The sequence below is a fragment of the Mesocricetus auratus genome, unplaced genomic scaffold (assembly GCF_017639785.1).
Source record: "Mesocricetus auratus isolate SY011 unplaced genomic scaffold, BCM_Maur_2.0 Super-Scaffold_100025, whole genome shotgun sequence".
Classification (NCBI taxonomy): Eukaryota; Metazoa; Chordata; class Mammalia; order Rodentia; family Cricetidae; genus Mesocricetus; species Mesocricetus auratus.
Window position 1 is genome coordinate 2,833,189 of NW_024429206.1, and position 15,245 is coordinate 2,848,433.

Sequence of the window (15,245 nt, forward strand, 5' to 3'; positions counted from 1 at the left end):
GATGTGGCCTCTGGAAGATGTAGATAGGGCTGTGTACCATGTGGAGGTCACTGGCCCCTCTGCAATTCAGTCCCTGGCAGGCACTGTGGCTCCTTCAGGGCAGCCTTATCGTCCACCAAGGCAGCATGGCCTCAGCAAAGCTGTGCCACTGAACTGCTGGAGCTCTGGCAGGGCAGGTGTCCTGATGAGCCATGGTCCCTTGAGACCACACCTGTCCTGCCATGCCCCTTGGTTCCTACAGGGGCTCCCTGCCCTGTGCTGGCTCCTGAGTGTAGTGTACTTGTTTGAAGGTGGCATTTGTTTGTTTTTCTTTATGGAAAACCTAGCAAGCAAAGGAGCTAAGGGTTCAGGGAGGAGATGGATGAGATCCTGTTGCCCAGCTGGTCTGGTCTTTCCTGCTAGCTCAGGCTGCTCCTTAATAGGAGTAACAATGTCTCTTTGCCCCTCTGGTTGCTGGTTACTGCCCCAAGTTCTCTCCCATGAGGTCTCTTGACAAGGAAGCTTCAGGGCACCCAGGCTAGTGGCTGCTCAGGAGGCACCTTCCTGCCACTCAGTGAGACAGTCAGGGTATGGGTGCCCAAGAGGCCAGGGACTGAGACCACACCCACCATTGCCTAGCTCTCTGGCTGAGCACTTGGAAGCAAATGGTCAGGACAGCAGTACTGTCCCCTAAGGTCCCTCTGTGCTGTCCTCAGGTTTCACGCTTATTGGCAGTGATGTAAAGCTGAACAGCCCTTCCTCACTCATCGGCCAGGCCCTCACGGAGATCCTGCAGCACCCAGAGCGGGCACGGGATGCCCTACGAGTGCTTCTGCACCTGGTAAGGGCTGATGGGACCCTGTGGGAAACCTAGGCAAGGTGCCAGTGAGAACCATCTGGGACAGCATGAGATGGGGGACCCAGCACAAGCCATGGTGACCAGATCCAATTGCTCAGTTTCCTACCTGGAGAAAGGCATGATGCTAACATGACACTTCAAGGTCCCTGGGAGGATTAGCAGGAATGAATCCCAGGAATGCATTAAGACCCAGCAGCTTACAGGTCTTATACTTCATCACCAGTGTCATGCCTGACTCAAAAAAGGCCCGATTGCGCCCTTGGCCAGCCCGGTGTTCATGAGGCTGTAAGGCGTCTGCACAGCAGAAGTTGTCAATTAAGGCAGCCACTCAGAAGGGATAGCTAGAAGGATCAGGGGTTGAGGGTTGACCTGGACTACAAAAGACTATCTTACCCTCAAAATAAAAGTCACACAGGATGGGACCCATGTAGCATGGACACACAACTATGTGTGGTTACCTCACAGGCCCAGAGCAGGCACCATTGCAGAAGCTTCTGTGGGAGCTGGAAGTAGGCTGGGGTCCTGGTGGACAGGCCATGCTGGCTGTGTAAACCTCTTAACCCACAGGAAGACTCAAGCTGGACCCTTCAGATCCCACACCCTGGGCCTGGTGGCTGTCTGTGCACATCCATTCTTCAAGCCAGGGTCTGTGTAGAGGCTCTGAACTTTAGGCAGTCAGCAAGCATTGCACATAGGGGAGCCTAGTCCTGCTGCGAGCAGCCACACTCCAGGCCCCAAGGATGCCACCTGTATCTAGAGACTACAGTATAGGACCCCAAGTTCCCCACCACATGCAGAGCACTCCTTCAAGGTCACTTCAGACTTCTCAGGCTGCAGAGAGCCCTTTCCCCGCGCTCCTCTCTCTAGCGGGGCTACAGTGACCTTAGAGGCCTCTGGATGCAGGAATATTTACTGTTTTCCTCCTCCCTCAGAGCCATACACCAGGCTCCCCTGTCACACTTTACTGTAACAATGCCTGTCCTCCTTCAGAAGGCAGTGTGCCTCCAAGACTGTCACAGGGACAGCCACTTCTGACTGTTGTTAAGTGGACACTTCCCTCTCCCAGACATCTGATCTGTGCTGTGCTCTCAGAGAAGCCTCAGGTGACATGGGGACAGTCTACAGTCCTCTGTGGAGACATGTGTCTCAGGGCCTGTGACAAAGCAGGACAAAGCCAGGTGTTCACTGGAAGTGGCCTGACAGGCCAGCCAGGGAGCAGTGCTGTCGACACAGTTTCTGGGTAAATCCCAGAGTTCTGCAGAACATGAGGCTTTGGCCTGAGGCTGTTTTTTTTTTTTTTTGTTTTGTTTTTACGAGACAGGGTTTCTCTGTATTGTTTTGGAGGCTGTCAGTCCAGCTTGGCCTCGAACTCACAGAGATCCGCCTGCCTCTGCCTCCCTAGTGCTGGGATTAAAGGCTTACGCCACCACCGCCCGGCTGGCCTGAGGCTGTTTTATGCGATCTGCTATAGTGTCTGTGGAGTGGGGGAGGGCAGACTTCTTTGCCCCAGCACTGCAGCTCTGATGATCAGATCCTGACCACCATGCCCTCCTATGCACCGTGTCCTGTGTCCTTAGGCCTGGTCAAGCGGGCATTCTAGGTAGCACTACACTGGCTTCCCTCAAAGCACAGGGAGGGAGGACAGGGCTGACCTAGGTCTCTAACTGTCCTGTTCCCCACTAGGTGGAGAAGTCTCTGCAGCGCATCCAGAATGGGCAGCGCAATGCCATGTACACGTCTCAGCAGAGTGTAGAGAACAAAGTGGGTGGCATCCCCGGATGGCAGGCCCTCCTCACTGCTGTGGGCTTCCGGCTGGACCCTGCTGCCAGTGGCCTGCCGGCAGCTGTGTTCTTTCCAACCTCAGACCCAGGCGACAGACTGCAGCAATGCAGTAGCACCCTCCAGGCCCTGCTGGGTAAGCTGCTATGAGCACACACGGGGACGGAGGGTGTAACACAGAGGGGACCATGAGTCACAAGAATGCTGGGCCTTGTAGCTAGAAATATCCCCAAGAAGTGGCAGAAGCCCATCCAGCCACTGAAGCATGGCTGATGTCTGCCTCACCCAACCTTCCTGCCTATGGTAGTCACCTGGGCTTTGTCCCTTCCTGGGGTGTTCAGTGGTCCTGGGCAAATAACAGCCACAGACCAGGAGCAGCTGTGCCTTTGGCAAAACCACAGACCAACTAGGGTGACAAAGAGGCACACCACTGGGAACTAGAGTATCCTGGAAACATCACTAAGGGTCTCTCTGGAGTCCACGTGTTTCTGTGGTAAGCTACACAGGCACATGCCTCTAGCTGGGCTAACCTGCAGCAAACTGCCCTCAGCACTCTACGTTTGGAACTCTCCCCTGGAGGTGCCAAGACCCTCGGAGTAACATTTGCTCCTCTGTCCTTACTCAGGTCTGCCCAACCCAGCCCTCCAAGCACTGTGCAAGCTCATCACGGCCTCAGAGACTGGAGAGCAGCTCATCAGCCGGGTAAGTAAAGCCAGGCTGGACAGACCCAGACAGGCCTGTCGGGAACAGTGCGGCTTCCCTGCCTTAGGGAATGGCATCTCCAAACAGGCAGAGTCTACAGTCAGGGGTCCAGGGCTCACAGCCCTGCCTTGGGTCCAGGGGTCTGTCTTCTTGCACCCTGCCACCTCTCCCAGCTTTCTCAGCTAACTGACCAGTATCGCAGCCACTGTCCTGAGCCAGCAGGCATCGGGCCACCCGAGACACAGCGCTGAGCACAAAGCCAGATGCATGGCAGCTTTTAAAGAGGAGGCTGCTTTGAGAAAATGTGGGTGGAATTAACGGGTTGTAAGAATTTTGATTCTGAGCTCTGAGCAGCCCCATTCCCAGCAGAATCCTGTGGTTTCTCTGTCCCCCTGACTTTCCTTCTGGCCACTGAGAGTATGAGTCCACCCAGGTGCAGCATGTGTGGGAGGACTTCTGGATGGCTTTCTTCAAGGGCACATAGTGGTTTTCCTGGTCACTCTGGAGACCATACCTTGATAGAGTAGTGCATGTTGCTCTGAGATGTATAAGCCAGTCTCTGCCATGTGCCAGTATTGGTACTCTGTGCCAGCTTCACCAGGGTCGGCACTCTCGATGGCTGGCTCCTGGAGACTCCTCTGCACTGGGGGACTTCCTTGAGTTCCTGCTGGTTTATAATTAGCACACCTTATCTGCTTGCTGTAAGCATCAGAGGACACTTCTAGATGCATGTTAAAACATGAGAATGCAGGGCTGTGTCCTCCAGACAAGAATGTGGGACTTGAGGCTGAGAGCCTTAAAACGTGCCAGCTCCTTATGTCTCTTGCTTTCATGGAACAAAGGGACTTTGGGTTTGCTCACTGGGGGCCCCAGGACAACTGGACGCTGGCCGAGGCACGGCTGTTCGTCTCCTTGTGTCCCCTGCTGCCTCTTGCTCCTCTCCCTGGTCAGAGCCAGGCTGGTGCGACGCTTCCTACGGCAGTGATCAGCTTGTGTGCATAACTGCTATGCTTGAATCTAAAGTCTTTTCTTTCTCTCTCCCTCTCTCTCTTTTTCTCATACTCTGCTGGCTGAAGGCTGTTAAAAATATGGTGGGAATGGTGAGTATGACTTTAAATAGCAGTTGCCATCAGGTGAGCACCTTGCCCACCCACCCCGCTACCCTGCAGCTCTGAGCTTGCTGGTTGTGCGCACCACGCTGGCACAGAGTTCTGGGCTGAGGCTTGTCGCCTCCTCTACTCTGGCTACCCCTGTCCTGTTCCACTCTGTCCTTGATTTGACCTCTGAGGTTCCACTAGAGCAGCAGGGGCAGAGCCAGTGACAAACACAGGCAGAGCAATCCCACTCCAGAAGCAAGAGTTCACGGTGACACTTGAGTGTATCACACCAGCTCTTCCATGAACTTGCAGTTGCAAGGTGAAGTGTTCAAACCTTCCTCACCTTGTGAAAAACCCTAAAGATGGTCTTAACTAAGTACATGATTGACAACAGAGGGAGTCAACCCCAGCTCCCCCCCCCCACTCCCACAGCCTATCCTATGCTTTAGGGAAGGTTGAGATTGAAGCAGCTGGGGCCCAAGAGGCTCCTCCACCTTTGTCCCCACAAGTCCTTGCCCCACTGTCCATGACCAGCACAGAGGGCAGAAGGTATGACCACACTGTACAGGAACCTCCAAAGGCTTCAGGTGTCCTGAGAGGCCAGCAGTACATGGCAGGTGACATGAGGCTTAGGCAGGGTGGTCCAAAGTCTGGCAGGCCTATGCTCACATCTGCCTGTTCCTCCCTCAGCTCCATCAGGTGCTGGTCCAGCTGCAGGCCTGCGAGAAGGAACAGGACTTTGCCTCAGCTCCCATTCCGGTCTCCCTCAGTGTCCAGCTGTGGCGACTCCCAGGGTGTCACGAGTTCCTGGCAGCTCTCGGTAGGACCAAGCACCCTTGACTTAACGAGCTACGTCATTTCAGTTTTCTTTGCTGTTTTCCTTCCTATTTTCTGTTGGGTAAGGCCTAGTGATGTAAAAATAAATCAACCAAGATGCCAATGCTTCAGCCCACTTTCCTCCATCATGACGTCCCCTCTAGCCTGCCCTTACCTCCAGGACAGACCAAGCTTTACTACAGCTCCAGGGGCTGCTGGCTGGAGGAAGGACAGTGGTCAGGTCAGACCTCAGACTAGCAGTGAGAGCAGGAGGACCAGGAGCAGCATGAGGTTAGGAGAGAGATGGGGGCACACCGGGCCGAGGGCAAGGCAGGGCCTCTAGGCCAGATGAAGAGGCCTCTGAATGATGTCAAAGACAGTCTGTAGAAGATGTCAATATGATGTCACTACCCCAGGAACCATCAGCTATTGTAGGTTTGAACATACTTTTGGTTTTTTTTGTTTTGTTTTTGAGACAGGGTTTCTCTGTAGCTTTGGAGGCTGTCCCAGAATTAGCACTTGGCAGACCAGGCTAGTCTTGAACTCACAGAGATCCGCCTGCCTCTGCCTCCCGAGTGCTGGGTTTAAAGATGTGTGCCACCACCACCCGGCAGGACTGCATATCCGTATGCTCTAGGGCATCTGCTCCCTGCTGGGGCTGGCTGCCTGTGTTTTCACTTATATAATGTATTTCTAAGGGAGAAGGCAAGCCCACACTTGGTGCTCCCCCTGATCTGGGCTACTCAGCTTTTGTTCAGAGTTAAGGCAAATCTGGTAAACTGATGTACACACAGATGCCACCAGAAGCAGCACTGGCAAATGGGAAAGGCTGGCTCCACGCCATATGGTTCTCTTCATGTCCGTCTTGGCTATCAGCTGCCTCTGTGGCAGGGACACAGGTGTATCACTGAAAAATAAGACTCCATCTTTTTCTCTCAGCAAGGATAAAACCAGTGGTGTGGCATGGCATGGTCAGCCCTCCACATCTGTGAGCATTGTTTCTAACCCTTTTACCAGCTGTGCCATAGAAAACAGTCTAGAAGGGAAATAATCCCAGCCCTGGTGCCTCCGGTGTCCTGGGCACACATGGTCCTTCCTGGAGGCAGAGTGAGGAGGAAGAGAGCAGTAAGTGGCAGGTCTGATCTCAAAAGTCCTTCCATCCTCATCTGAGGTCCCTCTACCAACCCAGCACAGGCCATCAGTGGTGGGGGCAGCCAACTCTAGGCTCTGGCAGAAGCAGAGGTTTCTGTTGGAAGCATTTCATTTATACAGATACTTACCCTTTAAATGACGACTTCTGTGAGGCATGCTTATTTATTCTGTAGCCCAGAGAGTAAAGTTTCCCACAGCAACTAGAATGCCCTGTGGGTCTTCCGGGGAGCCTCATTCTGGATGGAATGTATGCCAGAATCCCAGCCAAGAGTAGAAAGGGAACAAGAGCTCCCTTGGGTGAAAGGCCAGCGGTCCAGTCTGGAGCAGTGTGCCCGCCAGCCCCAGTCACCTAACAACAGAAGCCTTCCCACAAGCTCCCTTTCCTCCCCACCCTACAGTCTCCAGAAAGCTCAGCCATGTCTCACGTACAGTCTGGCTTGTCTCTGCTGGGAGCAGTCTTTGGCCACAGAGCCTGGAAGAGTACTTGCTGGCTGCCTCTGTGGTGCTCAGCTAACCTAGACCTCCGGGAAACATCTGCCTGGAGAGTGAGCAGGCTGCTCTGTGGCTGAGTGTCTAGGTCTCATGGAACCTGCCTCCAGGAAAATGGCAGAAGAGTCAGGAAAAATTCCACAGAAGCAGGAAAGGCTATGCCCAGCAACTGTTCTGGGCCAGGCAGCCTGACCCCCTGATCACAGTCACCTGGGAAATCCCCAGCCATGCTGACCATGGTGGGGACCATGCACAGCATATGATGCCTTCCCTGTTCCTCTAGGTTTTGACCTATGTGAAGTGGGCCAAGAGGAAGTGATCCTGAAAACTGGGAAACAGGCTAGTCGACGCACTACCCACTTTGCACTCCAGTCCCTGCTGTCGCTCTTTGGTAAGCACCTCCCCTTTCCCTCTTAAGGACAGTGAGTGATACAAGTTTAGTTTGTGTTAGCGTCTTCTAGAGAGGGGCCCACAGAGCTCCTTGCTCTGGAGAGCTTCATTCTCGGGGGATACAGCAGCAAGCTTACTAGCTTGCCTAAGGCCAGCCTAAAACACCAAAGTAGGGTCAAGACTGGGGGACAGTAAAGCTGATGGGACATAGCATTGGTGTCAGGACATGCCTGTTCTGCTCCAGGGTCATGCAGGTGAGCATGTGAGGAGGTCCATGGTACCTGAGGGCATGCTGTTCTGGGGAGTAGTGGGCAACTGGATGATGGCCATGGCTTTCGGGCAGCCAAACCAGCATGTCCTGCTAAACAATGGGTACTGTGACAGAAGGCTTGAGGGGACGCCAGGGTTTCAGAACAGGTGCCAGAGTGAGACAGCACTGTATGAACATCGTCATGAAAGCAGCAGCAGGAGTGGGCTGGTGTGCTGTCCTGGGTGCATCCTGTTCTAGAGCATCTATAAGATGCCTGCTTACTGAGGTGGGGGCTGGGAGACTGGGAAGAGACCAGTGCAGGCAAGGGGAGGAGCTCTGTGCCCTGTAGGTACTGTAGGGTCAAAGGGCACTAGCAGGGGGTACGGGTCCACTGCAAACTAGCCATCAGCACTGGACTTGGGCTATGAGCTCACTAGTGACATTCATAAGAACAGTAAGGCCTAAGGCTCGAGTGGAAGGTGACAGGAGCGGCAAGAAGACCTGTCCAGTGCGGCCTGTAGCTCGGCATGTCCCAGGGTGTCCCGCTGCCTGTTCATGAGGACTGGGGGTTAATTGTGTAAGACATTAAGGATGTCTTGTGAAGGAAAGGTCAGTCTGTACAATCCTAACTGTCCTTTGGCCCTGATATTCTGTGCCTAGATTCCACAGAGCTCCCCAAGCGCCTCAGCCTGGACAGCTCCTCCTCCCTGGAGTCACTGGCATCGGCACAGTCAGTGTCCAATACTCTGCCACTGGGCTACCAGCACCCTCCTTTCTCTCCCACTGGGGCAGACAGCATGGCCTCCGACGCCATCTCTGTATACAGTCTCAGCTCCATCGCATCCTCCATGAGTTTTGTCTCCAAGCCCGACGGGGGTTTGGAAGGCGGGGGGCCCCGAGGACGACAGGACCATGATAGGCCCAAGAGCACCCACCCGCAACGAGCTACCCTGCCACGGCGCCAGCTGTCCCCTCAGGCCAGACGTGGAGGCAGCAAGGAAGAGGAAGAATATGAGGGGTTCTCCATCATCAGCATGGAACCTCTGGCAGCCTACCAAGGCGATGGGAAGGCACGCTTCTCCCCAGACCCTAAGCAGCCCTGTGTCAGGGCACCAGGTGGTGTGAGGCTTTCAGTTAGCTCCAAGGGAAGTGTTAGCACTCCCAACTCCCCCGTGAAGATGACCCTGATTCCCAGTCCAAACTCACCCTTCCAGAAAGTGGGAAAACTGGCAAGCTCAGACACAGGTGAGTCAGACCAGTCCAGCACAGAGACCGACAGCACTGTGAAGTCCCAGGAGGAGAGCACCCCAAAGCTCGACCCCCAGGAGCTGGCCCAGAGGATCCTAGAGGAGACTAAAAGTCACCTCCTTGCAGTAGAGCGCCTTCAGAGGAGTGGTGGGCCAGCAGGCAAGGGCCCCGACCGAGAGGACGGTGTGGTAGCAGCACCCAACAGCACCACTGTCTTCAGAGCTTCAGAAACCAGCGCCTTCAGCAAGCCTGTCCTCTCCCATCAGAGGAGCCAGCTGTCACCACTCACTCTCAAACCCCAGCCCCCAGCCAGGAGCTCATCGCTGCCCAAGGTGAGCAGCCCCGCCACCTCAGAGGTCTCCAGCAAGGACGGCCTGAGCCCTCCTAGCAGCAGCCGCCCATCACCTGGCCGTGACACACCAGCCTCCCCAGCAGACCCGCCACTCTTTAGACTCAAGTACCCCAGCTCCCCTTACAGTGCTCACATTTCCAAGTCCCCCCGGAACACATCCCCTGGATCGGGCCACCAATCCCCTGCGTGCAGCGCACCATCTCCTGCACTCTCCTACTCTTCAGCTGGCTCTGCGCGCTCCAGTCCAGCTGATGCCCCCGACGAGAAGGTGCAGGCAGTGCACAGCCTCAAAATGCTCTGGCAGAGCGCACCCCAGCCCCCCAAGGGTCCCCGGAAAATATGCCGAGGTGCACCAGGAACCCTGACATCCAAAAGAGATGTCCTCAGCCTGCTGAACTTGTCCCCCCGGCACAGCAAAGAAGAGGGCGGGGCAGACAGATTGGAACTGAAGGAGTTGCCTGTGCAGGGGCGTGATGAGGTGCCACCCAAAGTCCCCACCAACGGCCACTGGTGCACTGAGACAGCAGCACTGTCAACATCTGGTGGCCTCAGCACCACAGCTGCTACCCGTCCTCTGAGACTGCCCTTGGCCAATGGTTACAAGTTCTTGTCCCCAGGAAGGCTCTTCCCTTCCTCTAAATGTTAAAGTATCTTGGCCCTGACTTGGTGCACAGTACAGCCAGAGTCTTGGGGGTCCCTCATTCAGTGCAGTCGCCCACACAGCGACTGATACCATCCCTCCTCAGACAGGTGGGCTCCCTGTGCAAGGTCACTGCCATGCCAAATACAACTGTACTCACGGGTAGCTCCCCTGGGGCAGGATTCACCAAAAGCAGGTCTCTCGTGAGGTGGGAATGGCTGTGCCTTCTCTGCCTCTTGGCTCCTGCTTCTGCCACAGGACCTGTGAGAAGAAGGCAGCACCCGTTTTGCTCTATGCATCCCTTTCCTACAGGAGCGCAAAAGTTCTTGTTGGGCTTCCAGGTGCTGGTGGGATATAGAATGTTCTAAGTTAAGTTCTGCACTGATGCATAACACTAGCCAAAAGGAGAACTATGGTTTTTAAAATGCCAATTCTTTGTGATTAAATTGTAGCCATTTTGGTGGATACCGGAAGTCACAGCCACAATGCAATAACTCATGTTGAAAGCGCTTGCATCCCCAGCTGCTCCCCATGAGCTAAAGCCGGGGCCTTTTGACCCCACTGTTGGCCAAACTTGAATTTTCTTAAAAAGAAAAAAAATCTGTACTCTTGTCCAGGCATTTCAGAACTATGCAATTGTGGTTTAAAACACAACGTTGTGCTTTTAAAACATAACTGACCTTTTTTGTACATGGATAAACACTTGGTTTTATTATCAATAGTGCTTTGCATTTATAGCTATTATTTTTAAAAGCTCAAGAAATTTTAAATGTCAAATTTTGAATATTCATCCATAAGTAATAATCAAGTTTTCTTGGGGGTATCGTTGAAATTATTCAATTTACTTATTTAAAAAAAAGATAGAAAGGAAAAAAAAAGTCCCTGGCTAGCTAGTCCAGAGCTCCGGGCACGTCAGCTGCCTTGCTCCAGCTGCATCTGTTCTCTTCTCCCAGCTCAGGCCCCATACACCTCTCTCCATCACAAGGCCCACGGCCCAGCTGGTTCTTGTGTCAGCCTGCTGCCACCTGCATCCTTATCAACCAGGTCAGTCTTCACCTGCACTGTGACAGTGTGACTCACCACACCACCAGGTTGGGGGAAACACTCCATGTTAGTACCAAGAGCAGTCACTTGGGCTAAATCCCACCTCCACAGAATTGGGGGAGGGGGCCCTGACATCATGACTCCCCAAGGGCACTTCCCACTTTGAGTAGGATCTGACTAGCCTCTCAGATTTGCAGCAATCCTCCTGCCTCAGCCTTGAGGTCTACACCACCACACTATGCTATAACCTCACTCTGTAGCCACTGACTGCTACCTCTGCCTCAGTTTGCTCTTTTAAAAACTGGCACTGTGGGCTGGCTCCATGTTATTCTAGTGAGTTCTGTCATAAAGGGTTCTACATTTGACTTGTTGACAATGATAAGGCTTTCACATTGAACCTGGCCCCATCCCTGGGAGAGAAACACTTCATGAAAACAGCATGCACTATCTTAGGTTAGCAGGGAGCTCACTTGCTATGTAGCAAATGAAAACCAAACCCAGCACTGTGCATTCCGCTTGCAAAACCAGGTCCTCGGCAACCGAGAACCAACCTCAGCACACAGGCAGGTGGCTGGACCCTGTCCTTCCCAGCTGCCACCTCAGCCTCTTCCCCCAAGTGCCCAGGAGCCTGGCTCTTTGTGCTCTGTCCAGGGTGCAGCCCACCATCAGCAAATACCTCCACCCCCTCAGACCATGTGGTTATCAAGACATGGAGGACTCCAAGGCTGCCCCGGTGTACTCCTAGGTACATTGTTGATTTCGGATTCACACCGAAGAGCCAAACAGTACCTGGGATGCTTTTTATTCATCTCAGATGTAAGTTTCAACGAAGGAAAACAAAGTTGACTAAATGATGGGACCAATGTACAGGTCCAAGTTGTCGTCTTCGTCAGTCTTGGTGATTTCAAGCATGTGAAACAAAGTCAAAAGGAAGTTTCCAGCTCCACCATAAAGAGGACACTTCAGATCACGAGACACTGCAGGATTCAGGGTTCTGTATGGGCCAGGGATTGGCAGCCATGGGCCATAAACCAGTGATGGATTTTACCCTTTTAAAATGGTTAATAAGTACAAGTCTAGATTTTGCCTCTTGGTCCACAAAGCAAGTCACTTACTAAAAGAAAGGCTGATGACTCCTGGTGCACACAGCAAAAAATGCCACTGAAGTTTTGTTCCACAGCCAGAAGTGTTCAAGGAAGCAGTGGGCCTCGAGGGCTTGCAACTGGTGTAGGTGGCACCTACCTAGTCCCTGGCTCTTCATCCTGTATGGGAGGAGCCAATAGATGTAGAGGTCAAAGTTACAGATGCAGTCCCTGTGTCCCCTTTGCTGGTAATGAGAGAAGTTCCCTTAAGCTCAGGAAATGAAAATTTTTAATGAATTTTTTATTAAATGTTTTACCCTGCTCTACCAGACAAAGACATGTCCCAAACAAGCAACAGCCTCCTCTGGGAGCTTGGTGGGACCACAGAGCAAGGCCACAGGCTGCCCCAGTTTATGACTGGTAACTGCAAGCTAACACAGGAATCACCTACACAATTCACATCTCGACCCACGCTGTCTCTGCAGCAAAGTGCAGGTCTCACCTTCCTCCCTTTTGGAGAAAAAAAATAAGTCCACACCGATAGGTGGTGAGATGCTGCTAACAGGGTCCAACTGCTCGGCACACAGCAGCTTCAATGGCCCTTAGCTATGCACTTCCTAGGAAGCGAACGGCGACAGTGCAGCTTTTCCTCACACGTTTTGTTTTCTCTGAACTGACTCTATATGTGGCTAGTGAACTGGGCCTGTCTGTAGCGGATCCTTCAGAGATGTCCATGCCAGCACCCACCCACCCACCCCCACCCTGGGCACCTCCCCACTTGGCATTCACTCTCCTTATATACATTGTTAGCCACCTTTGGCCTACATGAACTTTTTTGTAAATTACACGGTTTCCAGACAGCATTAAACTTTTTATATTATGAAATTTGCCATGTAAAAAGAACTTCATATTTTTATTGAGGCTGTGGGCGCTTGGCCCTTCCTTTGTGATTCAGTGTCTATTAAAGCATGAGCCTGTTGGTTTTAAACGCTGTCTCCGAGTCTCTCTCTCTCTCTGCATGTCCCACAGTTCCTCAATTGCGACCCTGTAGGGTCATCAGGAGGAGAGCAAGGGACGCTTGCACCAGGCACTCTAGATACAACACAGAATCTCAGGCGGACAGCACCTGGGCTCTTCTGGTGGTGCCAGAGATGTCTGCTGTTGAGTGGTTACTTAGACAGGAAGAGAAAACAAAACCAGTTTTAGCCACCTGATTTCCTATGTCAGGAAACTTTCCAGGAAGCTTTTCGGGAAGAAGACAGCAGTCCTCTGTGTGGAGAGGCATGCGGCCAGTGAGAGGGGCAGGGAGAAGCAAGGACACAAGCACTTTAAGGAGGGATGTCCCACGGGGTAAATCAAAAATATTATGCAACAGCATATAAACACTGATGCTAACCTGCTGTGTCAGAAAAGAAGGAAGCAGGCTGTTTTAAAAGCATTAAATATGCATAAGCACAAAATAGAAGATTGTATTAGTGGGGGAGAAATACAATATAAAAGGACAGAAAAGGAGAACACAGTTCTGATGAAATGAGCATCAGGAATGCCGAGTGAGCTGAGCAAGCACAGCCTGACAGAAGAAGGAAGGGCTCTACAGTCTGTGCTGTCTGCAGAGCTCACCACAGGGCATAGCCTCAGACCTATAACAAAGGAGACAGGAAAACACACAAGGAATCAGAGGCCTGCCGTTTCAGGATGAAATAAACAGAAAGACAAACATCGAAATCTGGGTGCCACTGATACATAGCCTCAAAACTCAGGGAGGAAGTTTGGCAGATGGTCCAGTTCTGCAAAATATCCTGTCACGAAGGGAGACTTGAATCCAAAACCCTAGATAGCTCAAAGACCAGAGAGGAGGTGGCAGGTTAGACAACCCAGCAGACAGGAACCTGCCTTCCAAGAGTGAAGGCACATTCCTCACATGCACATCACCACAGAAGAACACAGGTCTCCACCACAGTCACAGTACAGTCATCACGGAAGAACACAGGTCTCCACCACACAGTACAGTCACCACAGAAGAACACAGGTCTACACCACAGTCACAGTACAGTCACCACAGAAGAACACAGGTCTCCATCACACAGTCAGAGTACACTCACCACAGAAGAACACAGGTCTACACCACAGTCACAGTACAGTCACCACAGAAGAACACAGGTCTCCACCACACAGTACAGTCACCACAGAAGAACACAGGTCTACACCACAGTCACAGTACAGTCACCACAGAAGAACACAGGTCTCCATCACACAGTCACAGTACAGTCACCACAGAAGAACACAGGTATCCACCACAGTCACAGTACAGTCACCACAGAAGAACACAGGTCTCCATCACACAGTCACAGTACAGACACCACAGAAGAACACAGGTCTACACCACAGTCACAGTACAGTCACCACAGAAGAACACAGGTCTCCACCACACAGTAACAGTACAGTCACCACGGAAGAACACAGGCCTCCACTACACAGTACAGCACAGTCACCACAGAAGAACACAGGTCTCCACCACAGTCACAGTACAGTCACCACAGAAGAACACAGGTCTCCACCACACAGTACAGTCACAGTCATCACAGAAGAACACAGGTCTCCACCACAGTCACAGTACAGTCACCACAGAAGAACACAGGTCTCCACCACAGTCAGAGTACAGTCATCACAGAAGAACACAGGTCTCCACCACAGTCACAGTACAGTCACCACAGAAGAACACAGGTCTCCACTACACAGTACAGTCACCACAGAAGAACACAGGTCTCCACTACACAGTACAGCACAGTCACCACAGAAGAACACAGGTCTCCACCACACAGTCACAGTCCAGTCACCACAGAAGAACACAGGTCTCCACCACAGTCACAGTACAGTCATCACAGAAGAACAAAGGTTTCCACCACACAGTCACAGTACAGTCACCACAGAGGAACACAGGTCTCCACCACACAGTACAGTCATCACAGAAGAACACAGGTCTCCACTACAGTCACAGTACAGTCATCACAGAAGAATACAGGTCTCTACCACACAGCACAGCACAGTCATCACAGAAGAAAACAGGTCTCCACCACAGTCACAGTACAGTCATCACAGAAGAACACAGGTCTCCACCACACAGTCACAGTACAGTCACCACAGAAGAACACAGGTCTCCACCACACAGTACAGTCATCACAGAATAACACAGGTCCACCACAGTCACAGCACAGTCACCACAGAAGAACACAGGTCTCCACCACAGTCACAGCACAGTCACCACAGAAGAACACAGGTCTCCACCACACAGTCACAGTACAGTGATCACAGAAGAACACAGGTCTCCACCACAGTCACAGTACAGTCATCACAGAAGAACACAGG

At 52.5% G+C, this 15,245-nt stretch overlaps 1 protein-coding gene across 5 annotated transcripts in view; it reads left to right on the forward strand.

Annotated features, from left to right (window-relative positions):
* The window catches only part of Ttc28 (tetratricopeptide repeat domain 28), a 392,524-nt gene extending 379,657 nt beyond the window's left edge, over nt 1–12,867 (forward strand). For 3 of the 5 annotated variants that reach the window (XM_021236097.2, XM_005085316.4, XM_021236099.2), the window contains 7 exons: nt 696–820; nt 2,522–2,753; nt 3,243–3,319; nt 4,396–4,419; nt 5,107–5,236; nt 7,157–7,264; nt 8,174–12,867. In XM_021236097.2, coding sequence (XP_021091756.1) covers nt 696–820; nt 2,522–2,753; nt 3,243–3,319; nt 4,396–4,419; nt 5,107–5,236; nt 7,157–7,264; nt 8,174–9,759 — 2,282 coding nt within the window. In that variant the 3' untranslated portion in view covers nt 9,760–12,867. The remainder of the gene's footprint in view (nt 1–695; nt 821–2,521; nt 2,754–3,242; nt 3,320–4,395; nt 4,420–5,106; nt 5,237–7,156; nt 7,265–8,173) is intronic. The other 2 variants (XM_021236098.2, XM_040731594.1) reach the window with 1 other exon arrangement.
* The last annotated feature ends 2,378 nt before the right edge of the window (nt 12,868–15,245 follow it).